Source organism: Grammomys surdaster, unplaced genomic scaffold (genome assembly GCF_004785775.1).
Source record: "Grammomys surdaster isolate TR1022 unplaced genomic scaffold, NIH_TR_1.0 278, whole genome shotgun sequence".
Lineage (NCBI taxonomy): Eukaryota > Metazoa > Chordata > Mammalia > Rodentia > Muridae > Grammomys > Grammomys surdaster.
In genome coordinates this window covers 2,036,148-2,056,015 of record NW_021604719.1, presented here as the reverse complement: position 1 = coordinate 2,056,015, position 19,868 = coordinate 2,036,148, and the positions used below count along the sequence as shown (strand labels likewise).

At 39.4% G+C, this 19,868-nt stretch overlaps 1 protein-coding gene across 1 annotated transcript; it reads left to right on the top strand.

Annotated features, from left to right (window-relative positions):
* The first annotated feature begins 9,812 nt into the window (after nucleotides 1–9,812).
* LOC114629110 (ovomucoid-like) lies at nucleotides 9,813–16,780 on the top strand. Its single transcript, XM_028777122.1, has 4 exons — nucleotides 9,813–9,873; nucleotides 10,754–10,791; nucleotides 15,835–15,947; nucleotides 16,735–16,780. The coding sequence occupies exons 1-4, from the start codon at nucleotides 9,813–9,815 to the stop codon at nucleotides 16,778–16,780; spliced, it is 258 nt and encodes an 85-aa protein (XP_028632955.1).
* The last annotated feature ends 3,088 nt before the right edge of the window (nucleotides 16,781–19,868 follow it).

Below are 19,868 nucleotides of genomic sequence, written 5' to 3'. Positions count from 1 at the left end.
GGTTACCTCACTCAGGATGATATTTTCTAGTTCCATCCATTTGCCTGCAAATTTCATGAAGTCATTGTTTTTAGTAGCTGAGTAGTAAACCATTGTGTAAATGTACATTTTCTGTATTCATTTCTCTGTTGAAGGACATCTGGGTTCCTAACAGATTCTGACTATTATAAATAAGGCTGCTATGAGCAAAGTGGAGCATGTGTCCTTGTTATTTGTTAGAGTATCTTTTGGGTATAGGCCCAGGAGTAGTATAGCTGGGTCCTCATGTAATACTATGTCCAAATTTCTGAGGAATCCCCAGATTGATTTCCAGAGTGGTTGTACCAGCTTGCAATCCAACCAACAATGGAGGAATGTTCCTCTTTCTCCACATCCTCATCAGCATCTACTGTCACCTGAGTTTTTGATCTTAGCCATTCTGACTGGTGTGAAGTAGAATCTCAGGGTTGTTTTGATTTGCATTTCCCTGATGACTAAGGATTTGAACATTTCTTTATGTGCTTCTTGGCCATTCAATATTCCTCAGTTGATAATTCTTTGTTTAGCTCTGTACCCCATTTAATATGGTTATTTGGTTCTCTGGAGTCTAACTTCTTGAGGTCTTTGTATACATTAGCTATTAGCTTTCTGTTGGATGTAGGATTGGCAAAGATCTTTACCAAATCTGTTAGTTCCTGTTTTGTCTTATTGAGAGTGTCCTTTGCCTCTTCAATTTTATGAGTCCCATTTGGCTATTGTTGATCTTAGAGCATAAGCCATTGATATTCTGTTCAGAAACTTTTACCCAGTGCCCATGTGTTCGAGGCTCTTCTTTACTTACTCTTCTTAGTTTCAGTGTGTCTGGTTTTATGCAGAGGTCCTTGATTCATGTGGACTTGAGCTTTGTACAAGGAGATAAGAATGGATTTATTTGCGTTCTTCAACATACTGCCCTCCAGTTGAACCAGCACCACTTGTTTAAAATGCTGTCTTTTTTCCACTGGATGGTTTTAGCTCCTTTGTCAAAGATCAAGTGACCATATGTATGGGTTCATTTCTTCAATTCTATTACATACTTGACTGTCTCTGTACCATTATCATTCAGTTTTTAATCACAATTGCTCTGTAATACACCTTGAGGTCAAGGATGGTTATTCCACCAGAATACTTTTATTGTTGAGAATTATTTTGGCTATCCTGGGTTTTGGTTATTCCAAATGAATTTGCAAATTGCTCTTTCTAATACTATTAAGAATTGAGTTGAACCACTTCCGGTTTGGGACCGAGCCTAGAGCAGGTCGCAGGCAGCAGCTCCGTACCCAACCGCAGAAAACCAAGAAAAACAGGGACTCCCAGGAGCTTGAACTGACGCAGCATCCCAGGTAAAATTGAATCACCTGTGATGCCTGCTATTAGAAGTTCTAACCCAGATGGACCAGAAGCCAGGAGCCTCGCCCTTACCCTCACCCCCTACCTTTTCCCACCTGCACAAGGTCCCCTGAAGCTGGACAACTGCAAGATCCTGCTTGGCAACTGCAGATAGACTCAAAGCAGTGTACCATATCATCTGAAGAATAGCAGGGAGACCATAACTCAAGCAGTGTACCATATCTTCTGAAGAATAGCAGGTTGCAGTCTTCCTCGCCCCCACGAATAACCAGGACCCGCCGGTCGGGTCAAGTGGCACCCAGACGTGGGGCTCGAGGCACGGACCCATCCGGACGGACCCTCATTGAGAGGATGTGCGCATGACATCAAGATTGAGCAAGACAGAGATCATCGCCCGTGACCTGTCGTCCACGGAACCAGGTTGATGCTGCCATCGAGAAGGCAGTTGAAGTTCATTACCATCAGCAGAAAATTGCAGAGGATCCAGAAGTGACTCCGCAGGAGACTGACACAGCTGTCAGCTCCCCTGCCTCCCCCTACGGTCGACCCCTAGACTTCCACGCCCTCCAGAAGGGTTCCTGGTATGCCTGGCTTTGCCCTCATTTCTCTCGCTAGAGAGCTTGGCCTCTTGATCACCACAACAAAAATTGGCTTTTTCCTAAACCAAGGCCACCCTTGATATGGCCGCTAACATTGGGGAGCCTTCCTTTATGACAATATTACACCCCAAACTGACAAATGGTTGGTAACTTGAACATTTACAAGAGACTAGGATGGCTGTGAGTTAGTCCAATGACGGGATTATTGTAGGTCCACTTCCCAGGGGCCCACCCAATGCAGCCGAAAAGGAGTGCGTGGTGCTGGGAGTGGGTGCAGCCTACATGGCCTAAGACAGGGCTCTCACCCTCCTTTCACCCACATCAGAGTCCCTTGACGTTGCCCATCGTCGACAGCCTAAAGCCTTCGACCATCGATGTGACTCGTCTCACATCAGTGTTTTGGGGTTGTGAACTTGTCTAAGACCCCCCATAATTAGACATCCAAATTCAAAACTCACATAGTTGGGATTGAACATAAGACGCCTTCTCTAACTAAACAGAGAAGGGGGAGATGCCAGAAGCCAGGACCCTCGCCCTTACCCTTACCCCCTACCTTTCCCCACCTGCACAATGTCCTCTGAAGCTTGGCAACTGCAAGATCCTGCTTAGCAACTGCAGATAGACTCAAATCAGAGTACCATGTCTTCTTAAGAATAGCAGGGAGACCATAACTCAAGCAGTGTACCATATCTTCTGAAGAACTGCAGGTAGATCATAATTCAAGGCAGTGTACCATATAGACCATGACATGTTTCAAGGCACAGGCCAAGAAGATTTTGTACTTTTCCACCACCTGGACCCTCTTACCCCCTCCCCTTGTAAAACATGCTATAAAAAAAAGCATTTCATGTTCAAAAAAAAAAAAAAAAAAAAAAAAAAGAATTGAGTTGAAATTTTGATGGAGATTGCATTGAATCTTTAGATTGCTTTAGGCAAGAAAAATGGCAAGATGGCCATTTTTACTATATTAATCCTGTCAATCCTTGAACATGTGAAATCTTTTCATCTTCTGAGATCTTCAATTTCTTTCTTCAGAGTCTTGAAGTTCTTGTCATACAAATCTTTCACTTGCTTGGTTAGAGTATTTTACATTATTTATATTATTTATTTATTTATTTATTTATTTATTTATTTATTTTTATTTATATTATTTGTGGCTTTCTCAGACTGTTTATTCTTTGAGTAGAAGAAGGCTACTGATTTGTTTGAATTAATTTTATATTCAACCACTTTGCTGAAGTTATTTATCAGCTGTAGGAGTTCTCTGGTGGAATTTTTAGGGTCGCTTAAATATATTATCATATCATCTGCAAATAGTGAAATTTTGACTACTTCCTTTCCAATTTGTATCCCTTTGACCCCCTTTTGTTGTCTAATTGCTCTGGGTAGGACTTTGGATACTATATTGAATAGATAGGGAGAGACTGGGTAACCTTTTGTAGTCCCTGATTTTAGTGGGATTGCTTCAAGTTTCTCTCCATTTAGTTTGATGTTGGCTACTGGTTTGCTGTATATTGCTCTTACTATTTTTAGATAAGGATCTTGAATTCCTGATCTTTCCAAGACTTTTACCATGAAAAGGTGCTGAATATTGTCAAATGCTTTCTCAGCATCTAACAAGATGATCATGTGTTTTTTTTCCCCTTTGAGCTCATTTATATAGTGGATTATGTTGATGGATTCTGTATATTGAACCATCCTTGCATCCCTGGAATCAAGTAGGATTGATCATGGTGAATGATCTTTTTAAAGAGTTCTTGGATTCAGTTTGTGAGTATTTTATTGAGTATTTCTGCATCGATATTTATAAGGGAAATTGATCTCAAGTTCTCTTTCTTTGTAGCATCTTTGTGTGTTTTAGGTAGAAGCGTAATGGTAGCTTCATGGAAGGAACTGGTTAGTCTTCCTTCTGTTTCTATTTTGTGGAATAGTTTGAAGAGTATTGGTATTAGGTCTTCTTTGAAAGTTTGATAGAGTTCTGCACTAAACCTTTCTGGTCTTAGGCTATTTTTGGTTGGAAGACTTTTGATATTTCATTCTATTTCTTTAAGGGTTATGGGAAAGGTTTAGATGGTTTATTTGATCCTCATTTAACTTTGGTACTTGGTATTGGTCTAGAAAAATTTCCATCTCATCCAGATTTTCCAGATTTGTTGAGTATTGTAGCAGGATCTGATAATTTTTTTGAATTCTAATTTCATTGTGTCCCATAGGTTTGGGTATGTTGTGCCTTCATTTTCATTTAATTATGAAAATTCTTTAATTTTTTTCTTGACCAAGTTATCATTGAGTAGTGCATTGTTCAGCTTCTATGTGTATGTGAGCTTTCTGTTGTTTTTGTTGTTATTGAACACCATCTTTAGTCTGTGGTGGTCTGATAGGATTCATGGGATTATTTCAATCTTCTTGTATCTGTTGAGGCCTATTTTGTGACCAATTATATGGTCTATTTTGGAAAAGTTATAATGAAGTGCTGAGAAGGTATATTCTTTTGGTTTAGGATGAAATGTTCTATAGATCCATTTGGATCATAACTTCTGTTAGTTTCACTGTGTCTCTGTTTAGTTTCTGTTTCCATGATCTGTCCATTGGTGAGGGTGGAGTGTTGAAGTCTCCCACTGTTACTTGTGTGAGGTGCAATGTGTGCTTTGAGCTTAAGAAAAGTTTCTTTTATGAGTGTGGGTATACTTGCATTTGGAGCATAGATGTTTAGAATTGAGAATTCATCTTGTCAGACTTTTCCTTTGATGAGTATAAAGTGTCCTTTCTTATCTTTTTTGATAACTTTTAGTTGAAAGGTGATTTTATTCAACATTAAAATGGTTACTCCAGCTTATTTCCTAACTATTTGCTTGGAAATATTTTTCCAAGCTTTTACTCTGAGATGGTATCTCTCTTGGCCACTGAGGTGCATTCCCTGTATGCAGAAAAAAGCTGGGTCCTGTTTCTGTATCCAGTCTGTTAGTCTATATCTTTTCATTGGAGAATTGAGTCCATTGATGTTAAGAGATTTTTTTTTTTAAAGAAAAAGTGACTATTGCTTCCTGATATTTTTGTTGTTAGAGGTGGAACTATGTTTGTGGGTCTCTCTTCTTTTGAGTTTTTTGGAAGAAGATTATTCTCTTGTTTTTTCTAGGGTGTAGTTTCCCTTCCTATGTTGGAGTTTTCCACTTATTATCCTTTGTAAGGCTGGATTTGTGGAAAGATTTTGTGTAAATTTGGTTTTGTCATGAAATATCTTGGTTTCTCCATCTATGTTAATTGAATGTTTTGCTGGGTAAAGTATCCTGTGCTGGCATTTGTGTTCTCTTAGGGCCTGTATGATATCTGCTCAGGATCCTCTGGCTTTTAGAGTCTCTGATGAGAAGTCTGGTGTAATTGTAATAGGTATGCCTTTATATGTTACTTGACCTTTTTCCCTTACTGCTTTTAATATTCTTTCTTTGTTTTATGCATTTGGTATTTTGATTATTATGTGAAGGGAGGAATTTCTCTTTTGGTCTAGTCTATTTGGAGTTCTGTAGGCTTCATGTATATTCATGGGCATGTCTTTCTTTAGGTTAGGGAAGATTTCTTCTATAATTTTGTTGAAGACATTTATTGGCCCTTTAAGTTGGGAATCTTCACTCTCTTCTATACCTATCATCCTTAGATTTGGTCTTCTCATTGTGTCCTGGATGTCCTGGATGTTTTGGGTTAGGAGGTTTTTACATTTTGCATTTTCTTTGAAAGTTGTGTCAATATTTTCTCTGGCATCTTCTGCACCTGAGAGTCTCTCTTCTATCTCTTGTATTCTGTTGGTGATACTTGCATCTATGACTCCTGATTTCTTTCCTAGGTTTTCTATCTCCAGGGTCATCTCCCTTTGTGATTTCTTTATTGTTTCTACGTCCATTTTTATGTCCTGGATAGTTTTGTTCAATTCCTTTACCTCTTTGGTTGTGTTTTCTTGTAATTCTTTAAGGGATTTTTGTGTTTCCTCTTTAAGCGCTTGTACCTGTTTACCTGTGATCTCCTGTATTTCTTTAAGGGAGTTATTTATGTCCTTCTTAAAGTCCTCTATCATCATCATGGAAGTGATTTTAAATCTGAATCTTGCTTTGCTGGTATGTTGAGGTATCCAGGACTTGCTGTGGTGGGAGAACTGGGTTCTGACATTGCCAAGTAGCCTTAGTTTCTGTTGTGTAGGTTCTTGTGTTTGTTTCTTGCCATCTGGAAATCTCTGGTGTTACTCGGTCTTACTGTCTCTGAATCTAGCTTGTCCCTCCTGTGAGCCTTTGAGCCTGTGATCTTAGGTGTGTGGGCACTCCCAGGAAACCAATTCTCTCAGGTCAGGATTTGGATATGGAGAGCTGTGTCACAGGGTTTGCTCAGGGGTGCTTATGGAACCCAGAAGGATCCTGTTCATGGTTCCTGTGCCCTGTGGGCTCCTGGTGGGTCCCTCTTTGGCCAGTTATTGGAGAAAAGTGGTTGTCTCACCTGTGAACTTAGGAGTGACAGCACTCATTGGAGACCAGCTCTATCCAGGCCCTGAACTTATAATAAAGAGGTCTTAATACAATTACATTGGAAATGGCTTCTTTATGTTCTTTTGGAGTTAATGATTACTTACTGGAACAACTAGCTTAGGGAGTAAAGTAAAAGGACAATGATAGTACTATGTACAATGCTATATTAGCTATTGTGTGCACAAGTGGACAGAAAAAGAAGCAATATCATTGAGACTATTAGGTAATACTAGTTACTGGATAGGATGTAGAGAAGATGTGAGAACTACTGAGGCAAATAAAAAAAATGAGGAACAGAATTTGTGGGAGTTTGATTAGTGGTATACTAAAAAAAGAAGGTGATGATACCGAGATATCGTAAGCCAGCTTAGCCTCTGGAGTTTGAAAGTATTAACAGAAAGAGGAGCTGGTATAGAAAAGGAGACAGAAGGGAAAAACCACAGGGAAAAACAAGTGAGAGCAAAATAGTTAAGGTATGAGCAATAGGAGTCAGTCTTGATCTGCTACATTGACCTCCTATATATAGACAATACATACCTGTTTTCAGGAGGAGGAGAGTAGGGTGACAGCATAAACTACTGAAATCTCTTCCAGATAATTAATAGCTGTAGTGGATAAAGAAAAGTGTGGAAATATAAGAAAATGTGATCATTTGAATGCTATTTTGTCTCTTGGTCTATTACTTAGTCTCTGTGGTCCTGTGTTGGGCTCTACTCTATTTTACTAGCCTCATTTTTCTCTTAAAGGTGCCCAGCTTCCCTTGTATGTAGACTCTTCTTGACTCTGCTCTGTAAGGTATGGATAGCCAAAGAAACTCTCTTTTTGCGATTTCTGCATTCTCATAGGGTTGTTAAGAATGGATTTGTGTGGTGCCCAAACCACAGTTTAAAGTTTGTGCTTAGCTCAGGCAATGCTGCCTTTCTCCTTTGGGGTGTTGATGATGTCCTAGATGAAGTCTCTAGGAAGTCCTTCTATAAAATTCCTTCTGGGACAGCTATTAAAGATTTTCTGCTACGAGTTGCCTACAATTGACACTACAGTTGACAGCTTTGGCACTGGTTGCTTTGGTAGCTTTTGTAGCAGGAAGTCTAATTGGGTGATAAAGGAAGTCCATGGCTCTCATGGGAGAAGAGGTTAATTGGCTCCTTGATCAAGTTAATTTGGATACTGAAGAAGCAGGTGAAGGAATGATGAGATATTCTCTTTAAAATGTAAATTGTGTTTAATCTTTTAAGAATTTCATGAAATGTTTTGAGAATATATATCACTTCTACTCCTCCCAGACCCCCCTACCTCTCTACATATCTAATTTTGTTATCCTTGCTTCTTTTTTGCCTCCCTCTCTCCCCCCTTCTTCCTTCCCTCCCTCCCTCTCTTCCTTCCTTAACTCATAAAGTGAGTTGGATAAAATTCTTTAGTGTAGGTCCTGTTATGAAGTGTGGTCAGCATAATAGAAGTCAAGTTATTCCTGTTTGCAGATGATATGATATATGTAAGAAATCCCAAGAATTTCATCAGGAAATTTCTAGAAACAACTATTTCATCAACATATCAGGATACAAAATCAACTTATTACAATCAGCAGTTTTCCATACATCATCACCAAACACACTGAGAAAGACATTATGGACACATGCCCATCGTCTATATTTTAAAAAACACTTCTTTGAAAATCAAGATTATTTCATAATGCTTTATCAGGACCTTGGGATTTTGTTGTTATTGTTTTGCCTTTTATCCTTATATGACTTTTATGTATATATTATGGTCTCTGATTTTGTATTTTTATAGGATTTCTCTCTGTGTGTCTGTGTCTATGTATGTTTCTTGAGGATTTTCTTTGTTTCTTTTTCTTCTGTTTCTTTTCTTTTGTCTTATGCTTGCTTGGTTGGTTTTATTTTATCTGATTTTATTTTATTAACCTTTTAGATGCCTGTTTATAATTTAATGAGGGGGGAGAGAAAGAGAGAGAGACTATCAGTAAATATTTATTTATTATTTTGACATATATTCTAATATCCTAAAGAAAAAAGAAAGAAATTTACCCAAAGCACAGCAGTAGGAGATGCTCAGTGAGAATCCATCCCTACTGTCTATAGAAGCAGAAAAATTTGAGATAAATATATTTAATAGCCCTTAAAAGGGTAAGTTTCCACTCAGCCTGTACTCACTTCAGCTCTGCAGTTTTGAATTTTGTTTCGCCAGAGCTTCCTTAAATCAGACTGTTGATGAGGCTTACCTAGGAACTTTTGGTCATGCAAAATTCAGGCCTTTTCTCTTAACTATCAATTCACTTATTTAACAGCAGAACAACATCTTTACCACTGTTAGAAACTTCCCATGATTCTTCTATACATTCATTTTGAAAATTCTAATAAAACCTATGCCCATGTCCAAATATTGTCAAACTCACTTTTTCCTCATTGATTCTCTTGTTCTCTTACAAGTCATTCATGTGGAAAACGTTTTATATATCTTCCCTTTGTTCGAAGAAATGAGGACTTTCATTCTTTTAGTTCTTATGAGTTCATGAGATCAAATTGTCCCCATGCCATCTGCCAAGACATGATCTACCAAGAAGTATTTGGTAGGCTTCACTTCTCTCATGACCTAATTTACAACCTTTGGAAAGAACTCACGATGTTACTATGTTTTATTTTCCTTGTGCAATCTTTTTAACCCACAAAGCACATCACTCACAGATAAATTGGAGACTTAGCTGTAAGGATGTGATTGAGGAAAGACCACAGTCTCTCAACTGCTATTTTTAAACCAAATATCTTTGTGTGAAGTAGGTCAAGGGGGCACCCAGTGAGGAGGTATTCTTGTGTGAGGACTTCTCCAGGTTAGGGTCCATCCTAAAATCATAACAGTGGAGTCTTTCTCTCTTGCCCTCTCTCCTTCCCCTTTTCCTTCTCCCACCCCCTCACGGTCCCCCTCCCTTCCCTCTCTCCCTCCCCTCCCTCTTTCCCTTCCCCTCCCTCTACCCCTTTCCCCTCTCTCTATGTGTCTCTCAGTATTTTTGAATTGTATTGATTGATTGATTTAATTTGTTACAGCTATCTATCTATCTATCTATCTATCTATCTATCTATCTATCTATCTATCATCTATTTACCTATCTCTGGGTGGTCTCTCATGATTACATTTTCTGACCTTGTTGAATCAAATTTTAGAAATAGATAAAAGGGAATATCATTTCTTAATTAGGGTTCTGAGTGGATAGAAATGTTTCTCAGAATCAAAAGACTGTCTGACTGAGCCCTGGTTGTTTTTATTTGCTGTCCCAGGTACCGTGTCTATCTTTCATAAAAGGTTCTTGTTTATCTTTCATAAAATGTTCATCTTCTCAAGAGTTCAAGTTATATACATTACCTTATCATTTCTTCTTTGTTCTGGTGAGTATATTTTTTAGTCCAAATTAGAACTTTAAACATATTCTAAAATATTCAGGGAGGGAAAATCTCTGAAAAATCAAAAATGAGTGAACGAGTTTGTCCTATTGGGGCTATGATCCTTAAACTGGTCATGTTACAAATGCCTCTTTAAAATTACAACAGTGGATTCCTTTGGCTTTTGTGTTTTTTGAGCAACTGAGTAATAGGTTTATTTCTCTCTATTTGCTTTTAAATATTAACTCGCTCACACTGGAGAAGTTTAAAGAGAGTGGTGGATTAGAATGGGCTGTATAGACTTTCAGTCTTTGCTCAACTCTAAGTCCAGATTGCTAATTAAATCCTCTTCTTGCTAAATGCAAAGCTGAGGAAGGAATAATGTCTTTAAACATGCCCTGTAAGTCAAGAGCTACTTTAGGAAGTGATTTATCTTCCTTCAAGTTCAAGATTGCCTATGCATTACAAAATGAGGCACTTATGAAACATCACCTGGAACTTTGAAATTGCAGCTGATGAGCTTTTTCCAACTTAAATCAATACATGAAAGAACTCTGAGGCCAGAATATTTCACTTAAAATTTTATATAAAGTTAATATATCCAAGATCTATTAACAACTGCAGTATGATAATAGTTATATAGGAGAGTAGTATATGATGCTATTTTTTACAGAGTTATATATATTTGGAAATTAGAATTTTCTAGATTTGTATGTATTTTTATTTATTTTTTTACTATTGCCACAAAATTATCATTTATTACCTACAGCAGCAGGCAATTTATGTTAGCATCTGCTACATTTAGATGAAGGTACGTCTCACCAAAGACAACGTGGTCAAGGTTGTTTTTATATATTTTATCAGTTCATTTTTGTTTTGTTTTCAGAAACTCACCTTATAAGATCAGCAATTTACAAGCATAGAGTAAGTTACTATTATTTTATATGGAAATTGAAAAGGTAATGTTTTCTTTTTTATAAACTGAGCAACTTCAAAAAAATAAACTACTTAAAAGTTAAAAAATGGTATATTTTATTGCAATAAGTCTAAAACATCAACCCTAAATGCAAGACGACTTATTATTGATACAAGATGAGAAAAATCAATATTTTAATTGCAAATTCCAGTCATTGGCAATCAGATATGTAATTTGATATATTTACAGAGCAGTAGGGGCAGCACAATGGTCAATTTACCATTAAAAATGATTGCTTTCATCATGCTACATAAATTTTAAAATAAATGAATTATTCCTTTAAATATCAATATATCTGTATATCTGTAATATATATTGCCCCAGCCGGCCTGCGGGGATTCGACAAGACCCTAGGGAAGGGAGCGGAAGAATGAAGGGACAAGAGACACAAAGAATGAGAGCAAGTCTGGGTTCTGATCAAGCTCTGAAACTTTAATTTAGGGGGCAGGTTATAAAGACACAGCAAACCTGGAAATTTGGGTGAGGGTCATTGCTCAGGGCTATCCCACTAATGAATCCTTATTGCCCCAGATCATCCCACTGTCATATGCTTATTGCCCTAGACCATCCCACTATCTTAACTGGCTCCCAGGAAATGCCAGATGTTCTTTAAGTTCCTGGGACCTGAGACTAGGTTTCCCAGAACAGCAGGTCATTTCCTGTGTTTGGCTCTAGACATCTGCTCCTTTTTGACAATTTTAAATGAGGCTAGCAGGTGAATGCAGACATTAAGAAATCTCATTGGCAGATAAGTGGGGAAAAGTATTGACCTGATCCTTCAAGTACCATCTGCAATGGTGTCTTTTTGGGGAGGAGAGGGTTATTTGTCTCATGGGCCACATAGAATATCGAGGGTCCTAGCTGGCTGCTTTGAGACACCAGAAATCAACACCAACCTCTATGCAATCAGGTTTGCTTTTTGGGGGACTCAGAAGCAAACAATTTGGGTCCTTCCCCTGCATTACCTTGTCACACACCCCTTGAAGGTACCCACATTGTGTGTGTGCCATGCCAAACCAAGATGCATAGATCTGAGTTCTATGCAGCTCCTAAAGGAGATAGGTCATTGCAAGGCTCAGCCAAGCCTCTATCAGCCAAATCAAGTCTATGATAATGTACTTGTAGAGGTTTAGATACCAAGGAGTCAGTTTGTTGTTTTACAAAGCCAGTGAGCCTTTTGAAGAAAAAAGATCCTAATGATAACAATACTAGCAGACCAATTAGTGGTCCAAGAAAAGGGAGAAGGTAAAGCAGGATCCCATTCCAAGCGTACCATATGGGGTAGTTAAAAAGTTCTTGACAACTCTTTTCCAATTCCTCCTAATGTTTTCAGATCAAGTCTCGAATGATTCCAGATTTGTTTGTGTAAAAGCAACACCTTTTCTGCAAAACTAAGCAGATACATCCTTTTTCTGCGGTTAGCAAATCAAGGCCATGTCTATTTTGTAGGACCACTTCTGTCAGAGAGTCTACCTGATTTTGTAGGTCTCTGACAGACTGATAAACCATGTTGACATCTTCTATCAATTGTTGGGACAACTTATTATAAGTGTCCATAGCCATCCCAATGCCAGCCGAGCCAGTGGCAAGTGCCCCAGAGAGTCCAAGCCCAATCAAGAGGGGAATAAATTGAATAGTTCTTTTATGCCTAGGAAAAAATGTATCAAAGCTAGGCAAAGGGACAGGTTGATCCCCAGGAATAATTTCAACATCTGGTAAGAGTACTGCAGAAAGGCAAGAGCCGGTCCAGTTCACAGGGAGAAAAGGATATGCCATACTATCTTCACACACAAAAACTTTCCCTTTGTCTAAACATATGGGATCAGAAGTAGTAATGAAATGACTGCAGGTGGCAAAAGTTGCCAACCCAAGATCTACATCAAAGGAATTATTTTTACAAGGGCTAGAGAAGTATGTAGATTTATTAAAACCAGAGGACACCACTTTAAAAGGTGTTAAATAACTGCAATAATTTTTTGAGTAAGAGATCAAGGCATCATTAAACAAAGGAACCACCAGGGGCCAGGAGGCTCCCATTGAAAGGCACAACCAGCAATCACTGGCTAGGGAGGGGTTGGTAGAGTTCAAGACAGCATGTGTGGCAGCAAGGATCTCAGTAGTATGGAGGTTTATATTAATGCCTCTTGGTTTTGGCTGCAAAAGAGGATGATAATGAAGGAGAGGCAGAAGGCTATCAATTTGATCTTAGATTCGTTTCTCAACCTGTAATTCTCTAACCTGGTCAGTAGGACCACCCCTATCTGACAGATGTACAGGAGCAACCTGCGGCCAGCAAGCAAGTTTGCCTGGTGGAGCAAGACAAAAGTCTTTTATATACTTTGAAGTATATGTTTCTGGGCCCACCGCTTGGGTGTTAGAGGACCAGTCTATTGGGATGCCCATGTTTATTTGGCTTCTCAAGGGGAGGTGGTAGGTTCTAAATGGCTGGCACCAAGTTGTTCCTGTACTAACGCTGTTGCTGCAGCCAGTTTTTCTGAGCTTAATGGCAATTGATCAACTCACACGACTTTACCTGATTTTCATGTAATTTTGTCGACGTGGGGTACAGGGATGTCAACGGCCATTAGGGTAAATTTTCAGCATCAAGTGCCAGGTGGTTAAATTTTTCAGTCACTGAGATAGGCTCTTTTATTCCTTGTGAATGTTTTCCTAGCCCTTGTCCAGGTTGAAATACCTATTTTAACATTTGATGAGCAGCTATCTCATTAGGGCTACACGTAATAAGATTTAACTGGCCAAGTATGCCTCTGCCCCATAAATTAATCGGTAAGTTAGGCACAACATAAGGCTGTACTTTACTAGAATTGCCTTCTTCATCTACCCATGTAAGGATCTTAGAGCTTTGTTTGGGATTAGAGATTTGTCCGATGCCCTTTAGATGTGTTACTGAGGCTGCTAGGGGCCAGGAAGGAGGCCAGTTTTGTTGTGAGATAATCGTGGCATTTGCTCCAGTCTCTATAAGGCCTTCAAAGGCTTTTTCCTCTAATTTTAATTTAAAAGGGGTCTCTCTTGGGTAATTTGCTGGACTCAATAAGCATCGGATGTACCTAGGTTATTAGGGCCCCTAGACTCTCAAAGGAATCTTTGATTAGGATGTTTACGTGGGACTAAAAGCAATTAAGCAATTCTCTGTCCTGATTTAGCAGCCACAGGACCAGAGGTGGGTTAGGCCAGGATCTTTATTTCACCTGTGAAATCATTATCAATCACTCCGAGGGAGATATTTAAACCCCTGAGAGTGGAACTTGCACACCCAAGGAGAAGTCCAAAGGTATTAGGGGGCAAGGGGCCAAAGACCCCCAGTGTGTAGAACTTCTGTCCCCATCTCAGGTGTCAATATTGTATCGGTGGAGAAACAGAGGTCCAGTCCCGCGCTGCCTGCAGTTGCTCGGTGGAGGGAGACAACACTTGAGTCTGAGGGGTTAATATTTGAGGGACAAACCTGACAGCCCCAGGGTTTTGTCTTCTCTGGAAGTTTCTCTGCTTCGGAGGCAAGGCATTACCTTGTGCATCTGTCTTAGAACGGCACTCTGAAGCCCAATGCCTCCCTCACTGGCATCCGGGACACAAGGAGGCAGGGAGTGTACTTTCTGCCTTAGGGGCTCTGCACTCGCTAGAGAAATGCCCTGGCTGTTTGCAATTAAAACAAGCTTCTGGGGGGCCGCCCTGCTTGGAGTCCTTAAGGGCAGCTCCAGTAGGAAGTCCTATCACATGAGCTGAGCCATTGCCTGCACACAGTTTTATATAATCAGAAATTTAGGTACTGCTACGGTGGGGCAGTATGGAGACTGGCAGGCAGGGTTTGCCTTCTCAAATGCTAGGTGTTTGAGAAAGGCACTTTTGTTTTCATCACAACCAACAAGCCTCTCAGCCGCATCAGTAAGGTGGCTGATAAAGTTACTGTAAGGCAGCGGCAATACTGCTTCTCTTTTACTTCATCTCCCTCACTTTCCGAGTCTCCTGAAGCTTTGTTTTCATAATCGGAGGCCTCATTTCGGAAGGCGTTGTATCATCGTTATCTTTTCCAACACCAGGGTCATTATTGGAAGAGATAGCAGTTTTGCTCCTGGTGACAGGAAAGGGCAATATAGGTTTTTGAGACTTGGGTTTTGATTTATTCTTGGAGATGGTGGGCATCGGGGAGAGGGAAGTTAATTTTAAATCAAGAGCTCGCAGTTCTTTTATTAACTGCAAATGTTCTCGATTTTCCTCTATTAACTTTCTAAGGGAAGTCGTTTTTTTGGTGAAAGTTGTGTTTTAGCTTTGATGGTATAATCGGTAATATCGGCCACACAAAATGGAGGGGTGGTAGCATAGGGAGGTGGTTTTGGCAGAAGGGAGTGCGGGGTGGGGGAGCAGTCAGGACTATGGTATTTGGCTGCCTCCTTCTCTAGGGACTATGCCTCTTCTGCTAGGGATTTTAAGGATGCAAGGGAGGGATAAATTTTGGCAGGGGGTATTTTTGCAGTTGACTTCTCGGCCGCAGGGCTGAGCTACACATGTATAATTATATGATATTAATATTATTGTGTAAATTGCAAAAGTATCTAAATTTGAAAATGTGCTCGTGAACATGTACATAAGTGAGATGTATTGACATGCACACACAGTAAATATGTATACTGAATTGCAAAGTAATTAAAGAGGAATTTTAGAAATATAAATAGAAAATTCAATTTAGTGATGGGGATGAAGGAAATGTTATCTGGTGGGGAAGTTCCCTGATGTTGTAATGTGAGCCAGCTGCTTTTCAAGAGTATGTTGTGCCAGGTGCATGGTGTTTTTATTAGTAGAGCCCTTACAAATTAAAAACATGATAATTGGTTTCACATGGTTTACTGTAGTCTATGTACTTTACATTTATTTACAGATTATATGTAACCATTTTATGGCATTACGTATTAAGAGTGAAGAACTTTTCATTCAATAACCCATTGTCTTATACATTTATGTTATCTTTTTTTTTTCAGGTAATGTGTAGAGGGCATAGCCCTATAAGATTTTGTCCCAAACGGTATTTTCCAGTCTGTGCAACCAATGGCCGTACTTATTTCAACAAATGCGTTTTCTGTTTGGCATACAGGTAAGAGTAAAATACCAAGTGCAAGTTCTTCCTAAGTAATGAAGACTTCATAACAAAATTTTAGATTTGTGTTATTGATATTCCATGCTCGTAATAGACAGTAAACGTGTCTTACCAAATCAATGTAATGTAAAAGACAAAGAAACATGTGTACTTCCCTTTAATATTGTGATTTCTGAAAGTGGCTTTTGCATTTGGAATCTAAGACTATAATTGTGCTGAACATGTACAAACATACAGATCAATTACCTTTTACCTTAATTTTACTTATTAGGAACTATGAACTGTGTACACAACATGAGATAATCCCAAAGCCTGATGCTCAGTAGACCTCTGCTATAGGATGCAATCTATCATGATAGAAAGAGGCCCCGTGGTAAAGTTGTCTTACCTTCTGAACTCCATGAAAGATTCTAGACAACAGGATGCTCTAAGATACCTCCACTCAATACCCTGTCCTATCTGCTCCTAAGTACTCTGTGATTGGATAGTTGTATTTCTCAAGACCTACTAACAATCCCTGATTCTTTTCTCTTGGAGTTTGGAAAAGCTTCAAGACTAAGGAAAGCAAAGCCAAGGCAGTAGAATGGGTCCCTACAGCTTCCTCAGCTTTAAGTGTGCAGAAACCAGGAGCAGTGAGGAGTTAATTGCTCATAGAAGAAGAAATTGACGTCCTCCATTTAGTCTTTCCCCAGTGAAAATCACATAGCACACTTCCCAGAGTTTGATGCATTTTTCCAATAATTTCTTTATTTTTTTTAATTTCCTTTATTTTTTTTCTCTACAGAGAAAATGGTGGTTCATTTATTATATCACATTTTGGCAAATGCTAAGATTTGGATGGAGCTACATATTCCTATGGGGCTTACCATGACCATGGTTTTGCATTGAAGTCTACTGTGAATTGGAGAGTTTATCATCAGGTCTTCAGAGCCCAAGAAGACTGAGTGAACCTCTGTGTAGGATACACAATAGAAGGCTAGACTGTTGCTGCTCTTTTCACTTCTAAGATCCTGGAATTTATAGGTTTTAAATTCTGTGATCAATTACTTAATGACACCTAAAAATCCAACATTAAGTTTACAGTTGGTAAATTGACAACTTAAAGCAATTAATGCTTAATAAAATCTTAAATTATATTCTTATCAAGATAATCTTTTGGGTAAATGGAAAGATGGTCAAGTGGCTAGTGAAGCTTGTTGTTCTTAGATAGAGCACATTTGGTTACCAGCATCCATGTCAGGTGGCTTATAAGCTGCAGCCCCAGGGAATCCCATATCATTTTCTGTCCTCTGTGTACACTTGTATAGATACATTATGCACATGGCTGAGCACATGCGTGTGGGCACACACACACACACACACACACACACATAAATATAAAAAAATCATTTAAGAACATTGAGCTTTGTTTCTAAGAGATAACATGGACACATATTTTTGCCAAATAGATATGATAATCATTGAAGTAAAGTGCTAATTTTCAAATACCGTGAGAATGACTTTTTCTGGAAATAACTCTTATCTTCATAAGCTGATTTTTTTCTCTTGACCTTGCAACCAAGTTAACCATATTCATCGAGACAATTTAATCTTAAGCCATATTGCCTCTCTCCACATTGTGACCCTTGCATGCCCCAGACCAGAATGAGAATTAATACTAGTAATAGAGATTGAAATAAAGGAACTCATGTTTTCCTCAGCTGAAATCACCAGGAAGAGGCAAAATATCCAGAAAATTGTTGCCAGTGAAATTAAAAGGCCTTGTGGGTATTCATTTATTCAATCCATTAGTCACTGTGAAAAAGCAAATCAAAAACTCAAACAAGCAAAAATGAAAGACAAAAGAGTCCCCATTCCTTTCTTACACCATGTTTTATGTACTGTTCAATAAATAGAGACCATTGGCCTTTGCTGAGGACCGATGGAAGATACAGAAGAAGAAAGATCAAATTTTGCTTGCTCTTGATAGAAACTACACAAAGAGGATGAGCCCATTTTTAATTTAGCACAATCAAGTCTGGTGCTCCATGGGAGGATAGGCCCATTTCTCCTGAACTCAGAGATTCAGCCTAGAAAAGTGTCTGGCAAGGAAGAATTTGGATGTGCAAATCAGTAAGCTTTTACTGAGAGACTACATTTAAAAACAAATTAAACTATAGTTTAGATATTTTGAAAGTGAATCATAGGGAATCAATAAAACATTTAAAAGTCTGCCATTAAGCACCTATCATATACCAAGAAAAACAGAATTCTAATTAAAAACTGCTATTTAATGTCCTTTTGGGTCTGGGTTACCTCACTTCCGATGATATTTTCTAGTTCCATCTATTTGCCTTCAAAATTCATGATGTCCTTGTTTTTAGTAGCTGAATCCATCGTGTAAATGAACAACATTTTCTGTATTGATTCTTCAGTTGATGAACATCTTGGTTGCTTCTAGTTTCTGGCTATCATAAATAAAGGTGCTATGAATATAGTGGAGTATGTGTCCTTGTGGATGACGCAGCATCTTTTGGGTATATGTCCAAGAACAGTATAGCATGGCCTACAAGTGTACTCACTGTTAAGTGGATATTAGCCATAAAGTACAGAATACCCATGATATACCCCATGGGCCCACAAAAGTTAAACAGGAAGGAAGGCCCTAGTGAGGATGCTTGAATCACACTTAGAAAGGGGAACAAAATAGTCATAGGAGGCAGGAGGGAGAGAAGTGGGTGGGAAAGTGGAAGGGAAGGGAAATGGAGAGGCAGGATCAAGTGTGTAGAGAGACAGGAGAGAGACCCAGAGGGCCAGGAAAGTGCATGGAAATCTGCAGCTGCTGTGGGTGCGAGAGTAGGGGGAAAATCTTTAGGAAGTCCCAGAGAACAGCGATGGTGGAGACTCCCAGGAGTCAATGTGGGTGACCTTAACCAAAATGCATAACAATGGGGACATGGAACCTGAAAAGGTCACCTCTTGTAGCTAGCTAGGCAGGTCCCCCAGTGGAGGGATAAGGACATCAACTCACCCACAAAACTTTGCACCCAAAATCTGTACTGTCTAAAAGAAATGCAGGGACAAAGATGGAGCAGAGATCTAAGGAATGGCCAACCAATAACCTGCCCAACTTGAATCCCTTCCTATGTGCTAACACTAATCCCTGATATTAATGATACTCTGTTGTGCTTGCAGACAGGAGCCTAGCATAACTATCCTCTGAGAGGCTCTAAGTAGCAGCTGACTGAAACAGAAACAGATACCCATAGCCAAACATTGGACAGAAGCTGGAGATTCTTATGGAAGAGTTGGGGGCCCTGAATGGTGTGGGAACCCCACAGGAGGACCAACAGAGTGTACTAGCCAGAAACTCTGGGAGCTCTCAGAGACTAAGCCACCAACCAAAGTATACACACAGGCTTGAACAAGGCCCCCAGGACATACATAAATGTGCAGATCAGTTTCCATGTGGGCCCCCAACAGCTGGAGCAGAGGCTATCCCTAAAGTTGTAGCCTGACTGTGGTATCGATTCCTCAATGGGGCTTCCATATCCTCCATGGTTAGGAATCCTAGTTAGATTTCCATATTGCCCAATAAGTGCCCATCTACTTCAATTCTCTCCCCATCCTGTCTCTGTCTCTCTTTCTCTCTCTGTCTCTCTCTGTCTCTCTGTGTTTATCTCTGTGTCTGTTCTCTCTCTCTCTCCCCCCCACCCCAACTTGAGCCCTCTGCTTTCCATTCCACCTATCCCCTGTCCACCCACATAATTTGTTTTATTTCTCTTTTCCAGGGAGCTCCATCTCTTATAATTGTTTGTGGTCACCCCTTCTAGCCCTAGCTGTAGGCTCTATGTTCTTTCTCCACTTAATTGCCATTTGTGGTGTTTTGTATAAATAGAATTAAGCAGAATGTCTTCTCTATCTACTTTCTTCAGTCAG

Excerpts from the sequence above, each read along its gene's own strand:
- LOC114629110 (XM_028777122.1), top strand. The coding sequence starts at position 9,813 with ATGTTCATCTTCTCAAGAGTTCAAGTTATATACATTACCTTATCATTT. Across the intron at positions 9,874-10,753 it reads ATCATTTCTTCTTTGTTCTG|AAACTCACCTTATAAGATCA; the intron begins GTGAGTATATTT and ends TTTTGTTTTCAG. Across the intron at positions 10,792-15,834 it reads CAGCAATTTACAAGCATAGA|GTAATGTGTAGAGGGCATAG; the intron begins GTAAGTTACTAT and ends TTTTTTTTTCAG.